The sequence below is a fragment of the Montipora foliosa genome, chromosome 9 (assembly GCF_036669935.1).
Source record: "Montipora foliosa isolate CH-2021 chromosome 9, ASM3666993v2, whole genome shotgun sequence".
NCBI lineage: Eukaryota > Metazoa > Cnidaria > Anthozoa > Scleractinia > Acroporidae > Montipora > Montipora foliosa.
Genome location: NC_090877.1, coordinates 33,918,143 through 33,938,142, shown reverse-complemented (window position 1 = coordinate 33,938,142; position 20,000 = coordinate 33,918,143). Strand labels below are relative to the sequence as shown.

The 20,000-nt window shown below is 40.1% G+C and overlaps 1 protein-coding gene across 1 annotated transcript in view; it reads left to right on the top strand.

Moving 5' to 3' along the window:
• Window positions 1-20,000, top strand: part of LOC137972106 (myelin regulatory factor-like) — a 64,082-nt gene that overhangs the window by 42,339 nt on the left and 1,743 nt on the right. Inside the window, exons 24-30 of the mRNA XM_068818932.1 lie at window positions 2,473-2,567; window positions 4,139-4,635; window positions 13,922-14,107; window positions 15,671-15,752; window positions 15,870-15,941; window positions 16,075-16,174; window positions 19,731-20,000. The exon at window positions 19,731-20,000 is cut by the window's right edge and continues 1,743 nt beyond it. Of these exons, the coding sequence (XP_068675033.1) occupies window positions 2,473-2,567; window positions 4,139-4,635; window positions 13,922-14,107; window positions 15,671-15,752; window positions 15,870-15,941; window positions 16,075-16,174; window positions 19,731-19,910 (1,212 nt within the window). The 3' untranslated portion in view covers window positions 19,911-20,000. The remainder of the gene's footprint in view (window positions 1-2,472; window positions 2,568-4,138; window positions 4,636-13,921; window positions 14,108-15,670; window positions 15,753-15,869; window positions 15,942-16,074; window positions 16,175-19,730) is intronic.

Sequence of the window (20,000 nt, the reverse complement as noted above, 5' to 3'; positions counted from 1 at the left end):
GTTTTGGGGATTTTTAAGGGTTGGCACTTGACCCTGAAATCAAGCTTCAATTTTCGCACTTTGGCCACGCCCAATCAAGTTGACCGCGTAATCGAAGATTGGTGACTAGTAACGTCACTTCAGGAGCGATTCGAAATTGATAGAGAAAACTTGACTACCTTCATAGACGATCATCGTGTAGTTCCATCAAGTGACACTTTAGGACACCGTTTAGTAAGTGATGGAACATCAAAGTGACTTTTCTTCTGAAGATGATGGCAACGGTCTTTCATCGGATTCGAACGAAGAGACAGAAGATGAAGATCTAGACTCGTTTGACGGTGATGCTCCTTCCAATTCAGAAGAAGGCTCCTATTGTCAAGAGCCACTGACAGATGAAGATTGGGGTGAAGGTTGGCTTTGCGAATGTAATTGTGAAAGGAAAAAAATAACAAAAAGAAAACAACAGCTACAAAACCAGTTTAAAAAGAATGACAGACAGTTTGACAGATTGTAACGAAAACAGAACGCGTACGAGCTTGGACAAGAAATTAAACGCGTGTAACTAACAAAATAAATTGAAATGCCTGATTTTCAAACAGCGTCTGTAAAACGACTATGATTGTTCGCTAATGTGGAATGACCAACCTTACGACGACTTCGATCAGATAAATCTTTTTATGGTGACGATCGAAGTGAAGCAAAGGCCAAAAGGAAGACATTTACGGACTTTGTGAAGTTAAAGCTCGACAAGTGGACACCAAGCGCTTCATCCGCTCTGTGTTCTTGTCACTTCGCTCCTGAGGACTTCCCGCGTCGGTTAACGTTTGAAAATCTTAAATGCTAGGGAACACACATAAAAGACAAAATTGGTGTTCTTCCAGTACCAAAGTTTCAGCGCAATACCTGGGAGAAAATGGAATTTTATGTAATGTTATACCCCTCTCTGCATCAGGAATATTTGAACAACCCGCAACAACACATCTATCAGGCATAATTTCCGAAGAAAAAAAAATTGAATTTGGTGGCGTGTGGTTCCTGAAATGACGTCACAGTCGATTCTGGAACCAAGTCTCCTTCTCGTGTTGTCTCTCGGCCAACTTGATTGTGCGTGACCAAAGCGCGAAATTTGAAGCTTGATTTTGGGGTAAAAAAGTGGCGGAATTGAAAGATTATTTTTGGGATATTTATCTACGCTTTAAGTCAAGTCAAGTCAATTTTTATTAAAACTCATACAGAAATAATAATTTATACAAATTAGTGCTTAAAATGTAAAATTAAGAGATCGCGAAGAAAAAGAAATTTTACAATTTTAGGTTCATTGTGCAGAGTTTGGGACACCTAAATAGTTCATGGAACTAACCGAGTAGGTGACCCAAAGCAAGAAATATGAGTAGAAGGAATATAGATGCAAAATAATTGAATTAGATAAAAAGAAGTATTATTTCATTAATTCATTAGCAGTTAAAGATAATATAATCGTAAAACATTAGGAATTAAAATTATCCATTAATAATCCATAAGCCAAAAACAAAAGAAATCACTACCGTGAAGGAAGTTTTGATATGTGGTCTTAATTAGCTTAAAATTTCGCCAACTTTGATTCCAAATATCTCTTAAAATACAATAAAGAGTGTTTCATCAGATATCCAACCACCTCGAAATTGGTTAAAAAACTCGCTTCTCGGTGTTTGGATATCCGATGAAACGCTCTTTCTCGTGTTTAATATATTACATAACCATCAATCACAGAATTTTTGATATATTGACGAAAACTGGAAAACGCCGGGGTTGGAGGAATCAGCGGTCATTTTTGCAGCGTATGACGTGTATATAATATGGGGAAGACATGCGAGAACGCCCCATATAGAAACAGTGTTTAGACTGATGTTTGTCGTGAATATTGAGTCCGCGAAGAGACAGCAAAGCAACGAAGAAAATATGCACAGCAGCACTTGTGTTTACCTTGTTTCTTGTGATTGCGAAAATCTCTCTTCCCCATATCATACGTCACAGCAGGCTGCTGATTTAGTTTTTGACCCGGCACTGAAAAGGCCGAAAAAGCGCTAAAAGCCCAACTTCGAACGTTATTTTCTCGCAAAAAAACAGAAAACTTATGTTAGGCTTTCCAAAAAAAATATTGGAAAAATTGCTGATTTTGACCTTCAGTTCTCCTTTAAGCTCGGTAGGGCTTATTGTGGCAGTGTTACTGCTGTCTATTCCTCGATCGTACTTTAACGTTTGATTTGATCGCAGACTTGGGACGGTGGATTCAAAATGGATATAAACAGAAATATATGATAACGACGGAGTAAACAGCAAAACGAGAAAGCACCAACATATGGAGAAATAACCCAATGCTATACTTGCATGAACCCCAAACTGGAACCCCTTGTAGGAGTTTTTATTATTTGTGACAAGGTTTGCCTCTTTAAAGTTGTTTGCAGATAGTTGTTTTAATTTATCCCGATGGTCGTGTTTTTTATTCAACAGAGGAACCGTGGTGTTACAGTCGATGAGCAAAACATGTGTTCATCAAAGTTCATGCAGTTTATTATTTTAATTCTTGTTGTTATCACAGTTGGATGGTAAGATCTCGAGATTTGAGTTTCATTTTTTGGTTCGATCTTTATCTTGTCACTAGTAATGTATCTATTTAAGCAACCCTAAAAGGGGAACCCCTCAATCATTACTTATTTCTGTTTTGTTTTCAGAAATGTTTATCACAAGTGTGGTTACCATAGGACCTGCTGTCCGCCCTTCTCATTTCTATAAATTAGTCTATTTTCCTGTGCTCTTTTATACTCTTTTTGCCTTTTGTTTTCACGATCATTCAGCCTGTTTTCTCTTGCTCATGTTTGCTCTTTCTTCCGCGACTCTTTATTGTTATAATTTCATCTCTTTCTTCGGGCTCTTTCTTGTTCTCTTTCTCTCTCTCGTTGTTTTGCACTGATATTTCCCCTGTTTTCTCGTGCTGTCATTTGCTCTCTTTCACGTTGAGCATCGCTTACTCATCGACTCCTTACTGGTTTTATCTCTCTCTCTCTCTCTCTCTCTCTCTCTCTCTCTCTCTCTCTCTCTCTCTCTCTCTCTCTCTCTCTCTCTCTCTCTCTCTCTCTCTCTCTCTCGCTCTTCTTCCTTGTTGTATGACATATTAAAAAGATTGACTTACATAAAAAGTTGAACGTATGGTCGTACGATGACTTCATAACTGAAACCCAAATTTCTCGCACAACACTTTCTTAACCATAGCGTTCCGTGCACCCATCTTTAACCGACAGGCTTTTCTACCATTTGTTTTTGTTACGGAAATTTGCATTGCGTATAGTAACGATCTGATTGGATGAATTTCAGCTTTGACGGGATTTTCATATATGAAAATTGTTCCACGGCACTCAATGCCTGCCGGTCGAAGGTGGGTCTTTCAAGCACAGTTTGTTGCTAATTAAATGCGGGAAGTGTGTTGTGTGGTTGTACTGTATTGGAAGGTTGCTCAGTGTTACAAGAAGTTCTGAAAGTTCTTCTTTCATGTGATTTGCTAAAAAAGTCTAGAAGGTTACTCAACCATATGGGAGCAAAGCCAGAATTAATTGCGATTTTCTTTGCTCACACAAGTTTTCCTTGCTTGATAAGGCGGCATGCATAGACTTAAGATTTTTTGATTTGATTGTCTTTTTTTGCATCATGATCATGAAAAACGAGACCAATTCAACAAGTCACTTTACAGGGTTCGTACCGGTCCATGGAAAACCTGGAAAGTCATGGAATTTAAGAATTTCATTTTCCAGACCTGGAAAGTCATGGAAAATGATAATAATAAATGGTAAATTAATCATTGCAGTTGTCAAAGCAAGGTTAAAATGGAAAAAAGACCGGTTTATCAAACAATCGGAAGTTTGCGAGACAGAGGTGGTTAATTTATTCAAATTTGAACTGAGTTATGTCAGAAAATATCCTTAGATGAGGATAGTTTTAAAAATTTCTTACCTGACAGCTAAACGTAAGCAATAAGGTTCTGGAAAGGTAGAGAAGATAGTGAAAAAGTCATGGAAGGTCGTGGAATTTGAAGAACTTCAAAGATTAAGAACCCCGCTTTACTTGTTGAGTCCTTAAGGAATAATATATAATAAATGTCTTGTGTCCTTTTCTTGTTTTCCAGTGCTGTGGCAATAGTTGTCCTAACCATACCAAATGCTAGACACAATAATTCTGGACCAGGGGATGATACACCAAGCACCCATTTTACGAGTGAAGAGAATGGTTCCTTCACAACTTCAGTAACAACTTCGCAGACAACCGTGACTACGTCGTCGATTCAGAGTTCCTCTCCATCCCCTCATTCAACAACAGACCCGAGTGAAGGGAATGGTTCCTTCACAACTTCAGTAACAACTTCGCAGACAACCGTGACTACGTCGTCGATTCAGAGTTCCTCTCCATCCCCTCATTCAACAACAGACCCGAGTGAAGGGAATGGTTCCTTCACAACTTCAGTAACAACTTCGCAGACAACCGTGACTACGTCGTCGATTCAGAGTTCCTCTCCATCCCCTCATCCAACAACAGACCCACCTGTGACATCTCCGGATCCTGACAAGGGGCCGACTGAACGAACAAGCTTTGGGAAGACAACGACAACAGGAAAACCAGGAACTGGTAATGATTGAGAACGGAACATGATAAATATCCTTAAAAAATAGACCGAAAACAATCCTAAACTTTTTTCTTTAAAATTTCCATCATTTGGTCTTTTTTTTTTTTTTTAGGTTCCCCTATTTTCCCTTTAGTCTTCCTTATTTGGCATAACTTTGTAAGTAGAACATAAATGGTGCCTTATTTCTCTCATAGTTTCCATTTTTCAAGACTGTTGAAAAATGAAAAAGTGAAATAAGCCAAATAAAGGGTTACAATAAAAATTTGGACATATAATGGAAGAAATTTTTTTGGGAATTTGTAACAGCAAGAAAATAATATTTGAAAAAGAACGCTTCCGTGAAATTTCGCTTGACGGAGCCAAGCAAGTATGGAAAATTCTATTTCGCATCAGCATAGGTTTTTCCTGATTAAAGAAAAAGAACGTTTTTTGGAAAATGTGGAAAACAAAGGATCATTTCATTACCCAAAAAAATAAAATTATTACAAGGCTTATAAAAAAGAAAAAAAGGAAAGGAAACTTACCTGGAACTTGAAGTTTGATTAAGATTCACCAGAAACAAGGAGTTATGTGAGATAGCACTTAATGCCGAAACTGCTGAGTCTTGAAAGCATATCAGTGTGTCCATCAGCAAAATGAACATAAGCATGAGGGTGGGTGTATCCTCAAGGGATGAGCACGTAACTCCTTGTTCTTGGTGACTCGGCAGAATCCAATCAAACTTCAACTTCCACTATGCACTGCATATTCACATGAACCTTCAAAGTATCTCTGATGGACACACTCAGTATAACACAACTTTAATGTCAAGCACATCTGGGCACGATGTCAGTGGGCACAAACATTGTAAAAGCGTCCAATGATTCAAAATATGTTTTCGGTGTTGTTTAGAACACTCTTAGCAAAAACTGGTTCAGTGACCAGTAATAATCTGTTTGTCATAGTATTTTGCAAAAGTACACCCTGACTTCCAATGTCCCGAAGCGATACATTGCTACGATTGGCTGTAGAGATAGCGAGGGCATGTGTACTGTGCGGCTTAAATCCAGCTACTAACAGTATCTCTGATGGATGCTCTGTGGCGCTTTGTATGAGTTATCAAAAGGTTTGTTTCATTACCCCCTGGTATGGTGCAGGTTCTCTGTAGTCTGAAAAACACATTGCGTAATCAAAAGTAATTTTCTTCCATTTACCAACAAGTTTTTCAACCTTCCTGCTTCAAGACGTTGTGATTTTAAGACATTCCCCCGTACCTCATTAGGGGCTGGATCCTGCTCAGCGTGTGGCTGGTTCACAAGCTTTCCTTTGTGCATTCCCCCTTTTTTTTTTATTGTTTTGAGAGGAGGGCCTTGGCCAGTTTAAACGCTTTGTGCGGAAACTTCTGTTCGTGTTATAGCCAAAATCCTTGCTGCTGGTGCCACTGTATTGATGTGAGTTGTAGCCACTTCTGTATGGCCAGAAATTGTTGTTACCCGATTCTCCTTACCCGATTATTTTCTACCATCTCTTTTCGCTGTTTTGCAAACTTGTCACCAAACAGATATTCTGTAACAGGAACGGTACTTGAACACAAGTGCTTGTAATCCTGATTAAGATCTGGTCTAATGGCTTCCCGTCTTCTCATATTAAGCTCGTAGTTAGCATTAACCAGTAAGGCAATGGAATCAGTGGCCTGCTTTACAAGAGCAGGTATGTCTAGCACTACGGGATCCACATGTTCCTGGGCCTTCAACAGAGTCTCGACGAAATATACTAGTGGAATAATGGTCTTAATTATTCTTGTTTACACCTTTTGCATTGTTACATCGTTGGAGCGTGTGTTCAGGCTTGAGCATGTCCCCTTGGTGGACACACGTCCCCCACAATTGTTTGGCCATTTATGCAAGCCTTATTTGTCAGTGAGAAGATTTTCAGGTAGTCTCTGGAATGACAGATTAATGTTGGGAACCTGTGGTTACATTTGGGGCCCTTTGGGGCAAGGTAAACAACTAGAAACGCCATCTCAAACGTTCATTCGTGTTAACATGGTGTCAGAAGAAACTTTACCATATGAATACTTTACAGACACCCAGTGCTTTAGCACTCACTGGAATCTAGCAGAGAATACACCCCATTTTAGTATTATTTTGTTTGCTTGCATTTTTGAATTTTAGGATTAAGAACCAGAAAAAAAGTGCTAATTTGGAAGCAAACAAACAAACACTAAAATATCGGCCATTTTGGAATAAGGTGTATTGGCGGTGATTTAAACAGCAATTTCTAATCTGTTAGATCATCTCACGTTTGGCAAGAAAAGATGGACAAGTTTGAGTGATGACACTGCTGCACGTGGCCGGATCGGTGGCTCTGGAGGTTTACAATACGTCGGTGGGATGCAGATGACAACATGAAAGTCGATCAGATTGTGGAGAAGTTTGAGAGTTATTGCAAGCCACGGAAGAATCTAACATTTGCGCAGCATTCTTTTTTTGCAAAGGGATTGACGGGTGTGAGTTTGCGAACCTCAAGTGTAAATAATGATACAGTGAGGGCTGGACTTCTCAGAGAGTCAGAACTGAGTCTGAAAACTTGCATTGATATCTACCGAGCAGGGGAAATCAGTTCGACACACGTTAGGTTTTGTAGTACATGTTGTGAAATCGAGTGAAGAGCCAGACAGAGCGGGAACCAAGAAAGAACAGAAATAGAATATGAGAGCTGGAACAGCAGGTACAAATTTTTGTCAGTTTTGTGGATATCGCCACAAGAGAGGCTGTTACCCAGCTTATTGAAAAACTTGCAATACGTGCCACAAACACGTAACGAAAGTGTTAGTGATGAGCAGCCATTCTCTATCGGAGCTATTGTCTCCCAAGCAAGTTACAGGCAAAGATTAGTATGTTAACTTTCAGATCAATAAATGTACCGTACCATTTAAGCTTGACACTGGAGCTCAATGTAATGTGATGCCAAGAAGTGCCTGTAGTGTAGCTGGTATCATAATCGTTGGCAAAAGCAGATCAAAATTGGTCTCTTTTTCAGGGCATGAAATCAAAACAATTAAAGACTTACATGGTAGTTTTGTACCCAGATAGAGTCCATGTGATGAAGGTTCAAGTGGTTGAGGGAGATGTCATTCCAGTGGTGGGGTTGAAGACTGCCACAGAGTTGAAGCTAGTAAAGAGGCTTTTTACCGCTGGGTGTAGTGGTGTCCAAGATCCCCAACCTGAAATACCCAAGAGATACAGAGATCAGTTCAGTGGTATTGCAAACGCCTGTATGCGCTAAGGTCACTTAAGAAGGCTGGAGCACAACTGAGTGACCTGGTGGGCATCTACTGTGCACTTATTAGATCTCTGCTTGAGTATGCTGCACCAGTGTGGTCGGGCCTTCCTGTTTATCTTTCCGGTGTGTTAGAAGCAGTTCAGAGGAGGGCGATGCGCATTATCTTTCCGCATGCCGATTACAACACGGCCTTTTGCAGTGCTGGGCTCGGATCCCTCGCTGACCGCCGCGATGCCATTTGCGCTAAATTTATATCGAAGGCTAGGACATCACCTCCTCAGCTATATTCTCACGAACCGGTGCACCATTAACCATGGCTATCAATTGCGTTCAGGTCAGCAGCGCTATGAGCAAGTTAAAGGCCACACTGAGAGATTTAATACTTTTGTAACTGTACGTTTCCAGTGAGGTATATATGACCCACCACTGTAATTCAGGAGTCTTCTTCTGCAAGAGTGGCGTTTAATAAACTATTATTATTATTATTATTATTATTATTATTATTATTATTATTATTATTATTATTGGCACTCTCCCTGGTGAATATGAGACAGAGATTGATTCAAGTGTCACCCCTGTAGTCCACCCGCCAAGGCAAATCTCGTACATGTTAAGGAACATCGTGAAAACTGAATTGGAAAGAATGGGCATCAACACTGAAGTTGAGCAGCCCACAAAATGAGTCAGATTGTGGTAGTAAAAAAGCCAAATAGTGATGTTTGCATTTGTCTTGATACTGTGGATTTGACTAAGGCAATGAAGAGAGAACATTATCCACTCAGAACTGTGGAAGAAGTAGTGGCAAGTCTTTCCAAAGCCAAGATTTTCTCGACACTGGATGCCACATCGGAATTCTACCAGATAAAGTTGACAGAGGGAAGCATCTGGCTTACCACATTCAACACACCTTTTGGCAGATCTAAATTTGAAAGGTTACCGTTTGGGTTGGTGTCATATTCCAAGCATCCATGACTGAGATGTTTGAAGACACAGAAGGATGAAAGTTGATTGTTGATAACTTATTAGTGTGGGCAAGGAATATAGAAGAACACGATCTTACTTTAGAAAAATTGTTGCAGAGGGCAGAAGAAACTGATTTGAAGTTCAATGAGAAGAAGACTGAGTTCCACACGTAAGAGGTCAAACATGTGGAACATGTATTTGAGGCTGATGGCTTGGGGCCTAGTCCAGACAAAGTTCAAGCCATTTTGAATAAATGCATAAATTTATTCCTCACTTAGCCAACATCGTTAAGCCTCTAAGAGAACTACTAGAGAAATCAGTTGAGTGGTACTGGACGGAAAGGCAACAGAAAGCATATGTGAAGTTGATTAACAGCATCACAAAAGCATCTGTTCTTAAGTATTTTGAAGCCAGTGCAGATGCATCCTCAGAGGGTCTCGGTGCCTGCTTGCTCCAAGGAATGCAGCCAGTGGCCTATGTTTCAAAAGCCTTGAACAATGCTGAGCATAATAATGCTCAAATTGAGAAATGCTTGCAGTTTTATTTGGCACCAAGACGTTTCACCAATACATTTATGGGAAACAAGTTACTCTACAAACCGACCACAAGCCTCTTACAGAGTTTGTTAAGAAACCGTTGTCTAAAGAACTGCAGCATATTCAAAGAATGATGCTTCGAGATCAACACTACGACCTTAAAGTCAAGTCTGTACCTGGTAATCAGTTGCTCATTGCAGTTGCCCTAAGCCGAGCCAGTCAGAGTGAGTCTACGCCAGGCAATGAAGAGTTTGAAGTACGTTTACTAATCCAGATCTCGAAGGAGGAAGCAGACGAATGGAAGAGAGACTGATAGCGACCCAGTCTTGTCCAGATTGAGACGTCAGACCAGAAGTATCATTCCTATTAGGAGCATCTTGCTTACATCAATGATATATGATACAAGGGGAGTTTAGAGTTCAGAGTTCAAGTTGGAGGGAAGACAGCAAGTTCAGAAAGAGCATTTTGACAGAAGTAGCAAGCTTGTTTCTTAAGCCTTTGGAAGTTGGCGCTTCTATCAGAATGCGACAAGGCAACACCTGGGGACCATACCCCAGTTGTTCAAACGCTGGATAGCACTATCTGTCGGATAAATCACTATCCAGTGGATAAGTCATAGCGAAACCAATTGATTTATCCGTAGGATAGCGCTATCCATCGTTTGAACTACTGGGGTCAGCTGTACCAGTGGAAGGATCCAAAGCGAGGGAACCAAGGTGAGAGCGAACAATCTTGTGTACAGGCCAAAGCAGAGAGGTACTCTTTAGACGCAAGAAATCTCACCCACAAAGTTAGCAGACTCAGCCAAAATTGAGGGATGTGGGGTTGACTGGCCTGCTGGGGGCACAAGACAGAACGAATCCCAGTTAGAGTTATTCTCAGAGAGTCCTCCCACTGTAAGCAGACCCAGTGGTTCGGTCATGAGAGTTCGGCAAGAGACCAAGAGCGACGTTTGCAGGGAATTGTGAGGTCATCAGGTTGCTGATTGTTGAACTTGAAACTTGTCTGGCTAAGGATTCATTTCGGAGACATAGTTCGTGCTTAACCTGATTTAGTTCTATAGTTGAAAGGCTTGGGGACAGATGTAATGATAAATTAGTGTTGGTAACCTATGTTTTACCTATTTTTGCCCTTTGGGCAAGGTAAACAACTGGAAATGGCATCTTAAAAGTTCATTGGTGTTAACAGTCTCTCTAACACTGTGCCATCAACTAAAGTGGCAGGTTGCTCTGAAATGGCAAGGGAGCATTTTTGCTCAAGCTGAAAACTTGCAGCGATATCTTTTAGCATGGCGGACTGTTTCATCACCCGCTTTTAACGCTGGTTTGTTATCTGCCAGCATCGCTCCTTCAACTGTCATTTTCAGGGGTCCCAGTTTGGAAACAATTTCCAACTCGTCCTCCTCAAGTGAATTCTCAGGTTCCACCATTCTTTTTATCATGTCAGAGAGCTTTCCGACTGAGGGTTCCTTTGATTGCTGCATCTCAAGCATGGACATATCTCCGAATTCGTGGAGATCCATTGACTCTGGTGGCTTTGGCACCCTTCCAGCTTCCTGTGAAGCCGTGTCAACTTCTCCCACACTAAGTATTACTTTTGTCCCAGAGTCCTTATGTGCCCATTGTTGGAAGGTTTCATGGGGTAGTAGAAAGGTGCTGTTTTTGCTCGGTAAGGTCTTGGATGCTTTTTCGTTGGGCCTCAAAAAATATGTATGCCCTTGTGGAGTTGGGAAAGTGGAAAGTTAATACCAAATAAGAGATAGCGTGCAAAAAAATGAACGTAGAATTCATAAAAGCACCAAAAAAACCCTACACATTCCATCGATCGAGTGGCGATCTTAAAAATAATCGCTTAATATCAACCATCACCTTGCTTCATTTTGACGGATCAAGGGTTTTCTTGCCACCGGGTGGAAGAATGTAACAGGGGATGCTGTATCATCTACAAACTAAGGTAAGCCCCATTATATTGTACAGCATTGCTTTCCTTTAAAATTAAAGACTTTCTACATACATTTAGACATTGAAAAACTGTTTGATTTCGCAAATAGTGGCTACCATAGGCACTTGACAAAGCACGTGGTTTGCCAAACTGAAAAGCGTTGTTCTTCGTCATCTTGCAGATTCGCCAGCCAACCATATCAACCAATTCACAGTGTAAATTTTAAATTGATTTAATGTTTTTGTTGTTTTTTAAAAATTCAAGAACTGTTTCTGTAATTAATTTAGAGGGAGTTTCAATCGAGTGTCGTAAAACCAAAACCAAAGTAATTACTTTGGCCAATCAAAAAGGACGGAGACAATCCAGTACACCAATTAAAACTCGAAGTAATTACACATAGCCGACACAAAGTTGGTTGAAAAAGTGGCGCGAAAACTTTGAACCAATCACTGAGTGAAGTAATGCAAAACCAAAGCAATTTGCTAATTACTTTCGACACTCAATTAAAAACTGCTCTATGATATCAAGTGATTAGTGTTGTTATGGTATGGGTGGGCTCCCCAGCACAGATACAAATGAGTCTATTTTTAGAATACCCGTTCCCACGAAAATCAGTGGTCATGTCATTTCCTGCAAAAACAAGGCAGAAGCAGTCACGCGTGACGTGGCTTCTTCTGATTGGTTAAAATTGGCGCCCTTTTATTTTTTTCGCGCGCAAAGTGTATCTAAAAATAAATCCATTTGTGACTGTGCTGGGACAAGGCCGCAAAGTGATAGATAAATAGAGGATATTACATGGCCGCGCGGGGATACGAATTTTATCTTCGAGTGCTGCAAGTATCTCTCACGATTGAGCGAAGCGAACGAGTGAGAGATACTTTCAGCACGAGAAGATAAAATTCGTATCCCCAAGCGGCCATGTAATGTTCTGTTTATTATATATATATTGATGAAATGTCTAGATTTAAAACAACTTGTTTTATTCATTTTCGAAATGATGAAAAATTGTTCACCAACCACTAAAACACGCATCTTGTGTAACATGAAACAAGATATGAAAGTTATGAAAAACAAATCATGATAATGTAAAATTTGCAATAAAAATGTTAATGTAGTAGAGAATTATATTTAAGCACAAAAGTATCGTACAATAAAGAGGAAGCTCGCCTTTTATTGGCTAATCATGTTCGTTACCATGACGACAGCGATATCCTCACATGTGAAAGGTAAAAATGATACGTTCACTGCGCGCGGTGAAGATATGATTTTTTAGTAAAAGGAGAAATCCTGGTATTTCATCAATATCTATATAATAAACACTCTTATCTAATTCACTCTTGATGATACATAATAGACGTTCAAATTCAAATATATATTCTTTTTTCCAACCTTTAAGTGCTGATTTGATTTTAAAGTTCTTTAATAATACGAAAATCTTTGGCGAAATTTAAATTTATTCAAAGCCTTTTGGTAATTTTTTTTTTTTGATAATGTAAGAGGTTCTCTATGGGGTTAAACGTCAAATCAGTGGCCAAAATTTAACTGTCAACCGTCAAAAACGCAATAATTTTACCGTCAACCGTCAAATGAGGAAGCCTATATCAGCCGTCAAATGTCTCAGATATCTTTAGTCAAGAACTGAAGGATTGCCTTGAATAGTGTCAAGTTATGTTGTTTATAAATGATCGTTTTTACATATCACAGAAATACGTCTGACATTTATGTGCAAGTCATTTAACCTCTAGTCTCGGATGAAACCGGTTGGCTATAGAACTAACTTCCGTCTGTAATCACTTCCGGTGTTAGTCATCATAGGTCGCTTCGCATGACGTTGAAGGCGAAACACCACTCCTATTAGTCAAGATAGGAAATTTAAACCCTAACGAGTACATCATTCAAAGATCTCTCTTTTCTGTACGAAATAAGGGAAGGAGTTTTAAAGTGCTCCTTACCCAAAAAAAATTTTTTTCGCTAAAATGAATCTTTGCACCTGTTCGAAACGCATTGCGGCCATTTTTTTTCCTTTTTCTAACAAATCCTGCCTTTTTCTAGGCTTCAAAACTTATGAAAAACCAAGCATCTTTTGCTCATGACCCAGTCAGAAGGGGAGTGGGTCTATTCCTGCTTTGCCCTTGGGGACCGACTCTAAAGGGACTAAGTACCTGTGTATTTTGATAACAATCGTCAGGATCCCATACCAGGAGCATACAACTTCTTCTCGGGCAGAGTAGGGAGAGCACTCGCGTCTCACCAATGAGGCCTGGGTTCCATTCCCAGACTCGGCTTCATATGTGGGTTGAGTTTGTTGGTTCTCTACTCTGCTCTGAGAGATTTTTGATTTGATTTTTATGTGCAGTGTCTCCAGTTAGTGTCCCAGCGCAAGAGGGCTGGACACTTAAATAAAGTCCTTTCGTAGCCACAGCTATTTTTAAACTATATCGCGAAGTTAATTAAACTCTTTGAAAAGTATCTCTGTGTGTGAAAATGTGACGTGTATCGAGCAAAGGAATTGTGCGATCGCGGTTATCAGTTCCTGCCTAAGATTTAAGAAATGAGTGACTGATAGATTGCTTTTTGTATGCAGGAATTTCCACTTCCACAACGTTTCCACCCGGGACGCCAACAACCCATGAAGCCACATCATTATCTTCGGGAAGTACAGTCGGTCCTCATAGTTGTTGCAGTAACACAAGAAGTACTGAAGTCTCACAGATTTTTCTTCAATCGATAGTAGTGTATTCTCCTGGTTCTGATATGTCCTTATCATCTGGTAAGTCCGTTGTATCTCGTTGTTTTGTTACTTACGGGATTTGCACAAGGGTTATGCTGAAGGTCTCAGTTCGAGAGTTGTTTTGGCCTCTCGTAAGTTACTGAATTGAGAAAGTGTAACCGCTTTTGAATATGGACAATTAAGACAAGGCTTTGTTACGAGACTTCTGAATGCTCTTGCCTATGTTATAATGCCAGTATTTATGTATGGTGGATTAGTCTGGGGGTGTGATCTCTAAAGAGATATCAAAAGTGTTTTCAGAGTAAATAAAAGAGCTGCTAGGGTCACACGTTTACACGTTAAGAGCATTTGATATGCGGATGAACATCTCGTTTAAGTGTGTTTTCTTAGCCGATGATATTTGGAACTGAATTTCCTTTTAATTTAATTTCCTTTTTGTGGTAGTATACTTTATACGTGCACTACACAATATGTCACCGGGCTGTAAGAGTGAGTGAGTGTAAGTCACGAACATAAACAGGTCTGTTGCTTGCGTGCTTGAATTTCATCAAATGAGCCCCAAAATCGGCGAGAATTTTTGACGCTGATGAATAACAAAGCAGCTTCTATTTGCAAAACGTTGCAATTACCTGTTGATAAATAACCTCGTCTAGGAGAGTGAATTTTTGACTTTGCAGAAACATTGGTCAACCTCGAGAGTTAGTCGATTGCGATCTTTGTGTCGAATTCGCACATTTCTTGTCGAACTTTATAACAATGAGTTGGTAGTAACACGCAAGGTAACTTGATCGCAGGCGGCCGCTGAAATCGATGTCACTTTCGATTTTGCGATTTATTTGTGCAGCCAAAAGTACAATAAAAAAATTGAACATAGCAAAGAATCTTCCAAAATGTTTTTCGCTGATGTGAACTTTTTTTTAATTATGTTGATTTCATGTCGCAAATTTTGTTGCTGATGGTAATTTTTTAAATTCACGATGGACACTTCTTAAAAACTTCCTTCTGCTCTTCCTAAACATTGTGCATCAATATTTTTTTACTTTTGCATCAATATTTGTTTTGCATAAAGCAGGGTTGCAAAATCTGTACCTTGCTTGGTTCGCATTTTTGAGCGTTAAAATAGAATTGTCGGTGCTATGTTTCTGACAGCAATTCGTATATTTTGAGGTCTCCCATCCAGATACTAACCCCGTCGGACAGGGTTAACTTCGGTGAACTATTGTCGCGTGTTGCTGAAAGCTGTCGTACGTGGAGAGTACACGCTTGAACTTGTTGTGAAAAAGAAGTTGAAGCAAACTTGATGTCTGCCTTTCTCGATTCCCTTCTATTTTCTTCAATCTTTCTGGGTTTAGTATTTTACTAGTAACTACATGTCTTCTCCGGGGGCTATTTACCTAAGACATCTACCATGCCACTATAAGGACTTACCATACCAAATCAATATTGTGTACTCAGATTAGGGCTATATATTACGCAAAGACAACTTGAATCTCCTGGAAAACAAAATGCATTTCAGTTGACAGTGATGAAATAAAGCACTGTGTCAAGTTACTGCACTACCACACGTACGCAATGCGTGCCTATTTTTTGTCTTTGTTTCAGCTTCTCGTAGCAGCCCGCAATCGGGAGAAACTGAAGTTCGCCTCGTAGAGCATAACTACATTATCAAATGCACCAACTGCAGGTAAGTTATAGTAATGTGAGATACACGTGCTACCCATTCGCCAAATCACATGCAAAAGAAACCAAAAATTCAGAATTGGGATTCTCATTTGACTTTCTCTTTGGTTTTCTTTGTTAGCTATGAAAACTCATCACACTACATTCCATTCAGCCGTGACTTGCCATTTCAACCAGTTACACTTGAAATCAAGTAAGAAGTACTCTTTTTGGCTAGTGTATGCTCATTTTTTGTGCTTTTCGAAAATAATACTCCTACAATGACACAAATTTCTTACTTTCTGGACGGTCTGAAAGTCCTAATTAAGTTCCTTTTCTGATCCTAGTTCTACGTCCAACTCATTGATGTTATTGTGTTCCAACCACTCCGAGCATGAATGTCCAGAGCAGGACACTCAACCACTCTATGATACTTGCAAGAAAAAGGTAATGCCGATATTTCGCATGACGTCACCACGTGGCACCACGTGCTCCACGTGGGAAGACCTTAGACAGCAATGAGCAGAACCAGATTGCTGACCAGCGGTTTTCGTTAAAGCAATGGTATGCTGGGGGTGCTCAGTCTCGTGGGCTCAGAAATCCTGGTTGTGGTCATTTTTATTTAAGGGTTTTCCTCTACGTAAGGCACGCATTTTAGCCTATATTTTTGTAGTACTCTGCGTAACAATAGGGAGTTTAAGAAACGACGACGACGACTACGGCTACGACAACGCTAACGCCACAAACATTAATGTCGTTGGTTAAAAGAGGAAAAAGAATCGTGCTGCACGTGTGGCACGCATTTTGTTGCCGTACGCTGCATAACAACGAGAAATCACCAAATTTTAAGTTTTAAGGACGTTCGCGCCCATTGCTACTGCGCATCTTTACAGCGCACGCAAATTCACATGCCACGACATGCATCGAGCGCGCGGACTAAGTACTAAAATGAACAATGACAGGGCAGAAGGCCATTGCTATAGCTTTGCTTGGATTTAACGATCTTGGATGTTCGGTGACCCCTACTTTTCTTTTCAGAAACAAAATTTATTTACAATTATCTCCACATTGTCCAAAAATGAACAAAAAATCAATGTGGGAAGTTAAAAAATTTTCAAGATTTCTGTCCTCGGGACATAGAATCCTACCATCTTGCGGCTGCAAGGCGCGTGAAACTATATGGTCGCTAAATGCGAACTTGTTCTTTAAGGAACCTCAACAGTTAACTAAATTCACTTGATGGGTCTTGTAGCGTAGCCAATCAAAATGCAGGAGTTGCATTAGTCCACTAGTTGGGTGATACTAATTCTTAGTAACGTATTAAGAAAGTTAAAAACGGACGACCTTTCGACGTTCCACTGACAAGGAAGACGACGACGGGTACGAAAACGCCACAAAACAATCGGTTTAAAATAGCTCTGCACATTCCGCACGTGTTTTGTTTTGTTTTTTTTTAAACATTTGTTTGTCGTTCTTGCTCTAACAACGAAGTGAAATGACCGAATCAGACGTTATTTGGAGGATGCGAGCTTCGATCAGTTTGTACAAACATCCGCACCCCTTTTAACAATTTTAATCCTGGAATGATTACACACACGTTCAATGCCAAATTATTACAATAACGGGAAATAGTATTTTAAGACAACGTCCTTGTAACCATCGGCGGCGTCCTTGCTTGAGCTTCGGTCTAGGCTCGATTTCCGTTTGGGTATCCTCCCCGAGAAGAGGAGGCTAGACGCGTGAGCGATAGATTGTGTCTGTGGCGTAAATTCAAAATATAATTTATGCTAAGTTAATCTTGCGGGTAAATGGAATTAGATATCCCAAACTTAGATTTCAACAAAAGAGTAATTACATCACAATGCTTGAAACGTCTGTGCGAAGTTTTCGGATGTTGCGAGCTTGAGTTTGTGGTTAAATGATCGATGTGAGTTTGAATTCAACCGGCGAATCGCAACAAAATCTTTGGCCGCTTCGGCTCTTAGTCGACCTCATCGGGCCCCTCGTTTTGCCATCAATAAACTCAGCAGTAATTTCATCATTTGGTATTTTACTTTCTCTTACATTGACGAAATCTGAGGAGAAATTGCAATTGCAATGGACATAAAATTTGAAAGCAGTCATATTTTTCCCTTGGCTCCAACTGGAAAATTTGTGAAGTTTCCGAGATCAGGCGATGTTTCCCATCTTAAGAGCGCTGTAAAGCTCGAACAGACCGGGTCAAAGAATACCTTCGCAGCGACATATTATTTGAACCAAAAAATATAATTTATGGCTGTTCGATTTGTGCAGGCGAGTTTCTGATTGGCGGTGATTAACAATGCCTCACTCACGTGTCCAGTGATTTCGAGAGTGAGCGCTGGCTCATTTCCCGAAAGTGCGGCTGGTAATCGAGCCTAACTCCGGTCAAGAGTTGGTAAGAATGTATAAATACAGTCGAAGCTGTCGTAAGGGACCATCCAGGGAATTCGAAAAAGTAGTCTCGACTAGAATTGGTCGCTTACGAGAGCCCATTCTCGGTAGCATAAACAGTAGGAGGTGGTCCCTTAGGAGAGCTTTCAGCAAGAGTCTCTGTGATTTGTAAATTCTTATTGATGGTACTGAAGATAACGGTCGGAACTTCTTTATTTTCATTCACATCTGCCAAAATTTCCTCACTAGAAATTCCCAGCCAAACATTCCAAAACATTCAAAGCCGTCTTTGAAGAGCGAGGCTACCCTAAACAGTTTATCGAGAGAACACTCTCTGAGGTCAATTTTTCTGGAAGACAGTCGGCTCTCAAATAAAAGGCCAAAACCACCGGGAAAATTTTTAGCATTTGTCACAACATACAACCCAGCAGTGTCAAATCTTCAAGCAATACTGACGCACAACTGGAGTTTTATTGAAAACCAGCCATTGCTGGCAAGCATATCAAGAAACCTCCTTGCATATCACACAAGGGGGGTAAATCACTCATGCACATTCTCGTTAAAGTAAAACTGCTTACCTTAATGTATAAAGTTAATGTACAAAGCTTAGCTTAATGTGTAAAGTATTTACCATAACGACATTACCCCAGTTAAAATAACAAACCTCTTTAGCATTGCCTATCCACACTATAATCATAGAAATAATAATTACTTCGTTCTACCCAGATACAACCTGAACAGTGGTAGACTCCTTAAGATACAGAGTCCCCCTAGTTTCGGAACTAACTCCAACCTCTCTCAAACAGTCACATTTCCTCAAGAACTTTAAGAACCTTTTAACAATGTCATCATAAGAACTTTATTAATAACCTTGGCTTTCTGAAATAAGCATGTATGGTCTCTCACAAGAATCAAGATTTTAAATACTTTTAGCATGGTAATTTTCATCCATTTTGATAATAGTATACCTTGATAGTTTTAGCCGAATTTCTTTTTCTCCTCCTATAACATGTTATGTAACTTTCCATTTTACCTTAGACAGCAGGTCCACATCAGCCTCTGGCTGCCTTTAATTTTACCCCCTATATCAAAGAAAGTATTTATGTATGTATGTATGTATGTATGTATGTATGTAACTGAAGGTTTCATAATTATGTGTAACCACAAACGGGCACAAAAGAGAGGCCGGTGCAAGTCTGTCACATTCTTTCAAATTCTCAGCACAGTGGCTTGTGTTCTTTGTTAAAGTGTTGACATACATAGATGAGTCTCTGAGTGATCGCTTATGAGAGCTTAAAAGCAATGAGAAAGGCCAGTTGGGTAATCCCAAAGGTGGTCGTAATTAGGGCTGGTCGCCGTTACGAGAGTAGTCGCAGTGAGAGCTTCGACTGTACTAGACAAACCAATAGTTTATTAAAGACGAGAAGATACTTCAAAAAAAGAATCCTGAAGGAAGAACAACAAATTTCTTAGGTTGCATCCTATGGTCGTGGAGATGTTTCAAGGAACCACAGATCAGAGCACTAGACTTAGGTGAGGGAGGTCGCTGGCTCTGATTACTAAAAACCACATTTCCTTCTGCTCTCCTTAGGACTCCTGGCGGATGTCTCACAGATGGAAACTTCCGGTGGCGTACTATTACGAGAGTACTTATCACTTCCGGTTGTTTTTATCACGGAGCGCAACAAATGTCTCTTGTGAGGCCAAGCGGAAGCCCAGTGATCCAAACATTCGAGACCTGTACTTTCACTTCATTCGCTACTGTCACTAAGAAAGGGAGAGTCGTCGGTAAACGTGTAAAGGTTTGGCTTTAAGAGCGTAATCTAAAATACGAGCAGTTTTTTCGTCGCCCCTGGTGGTA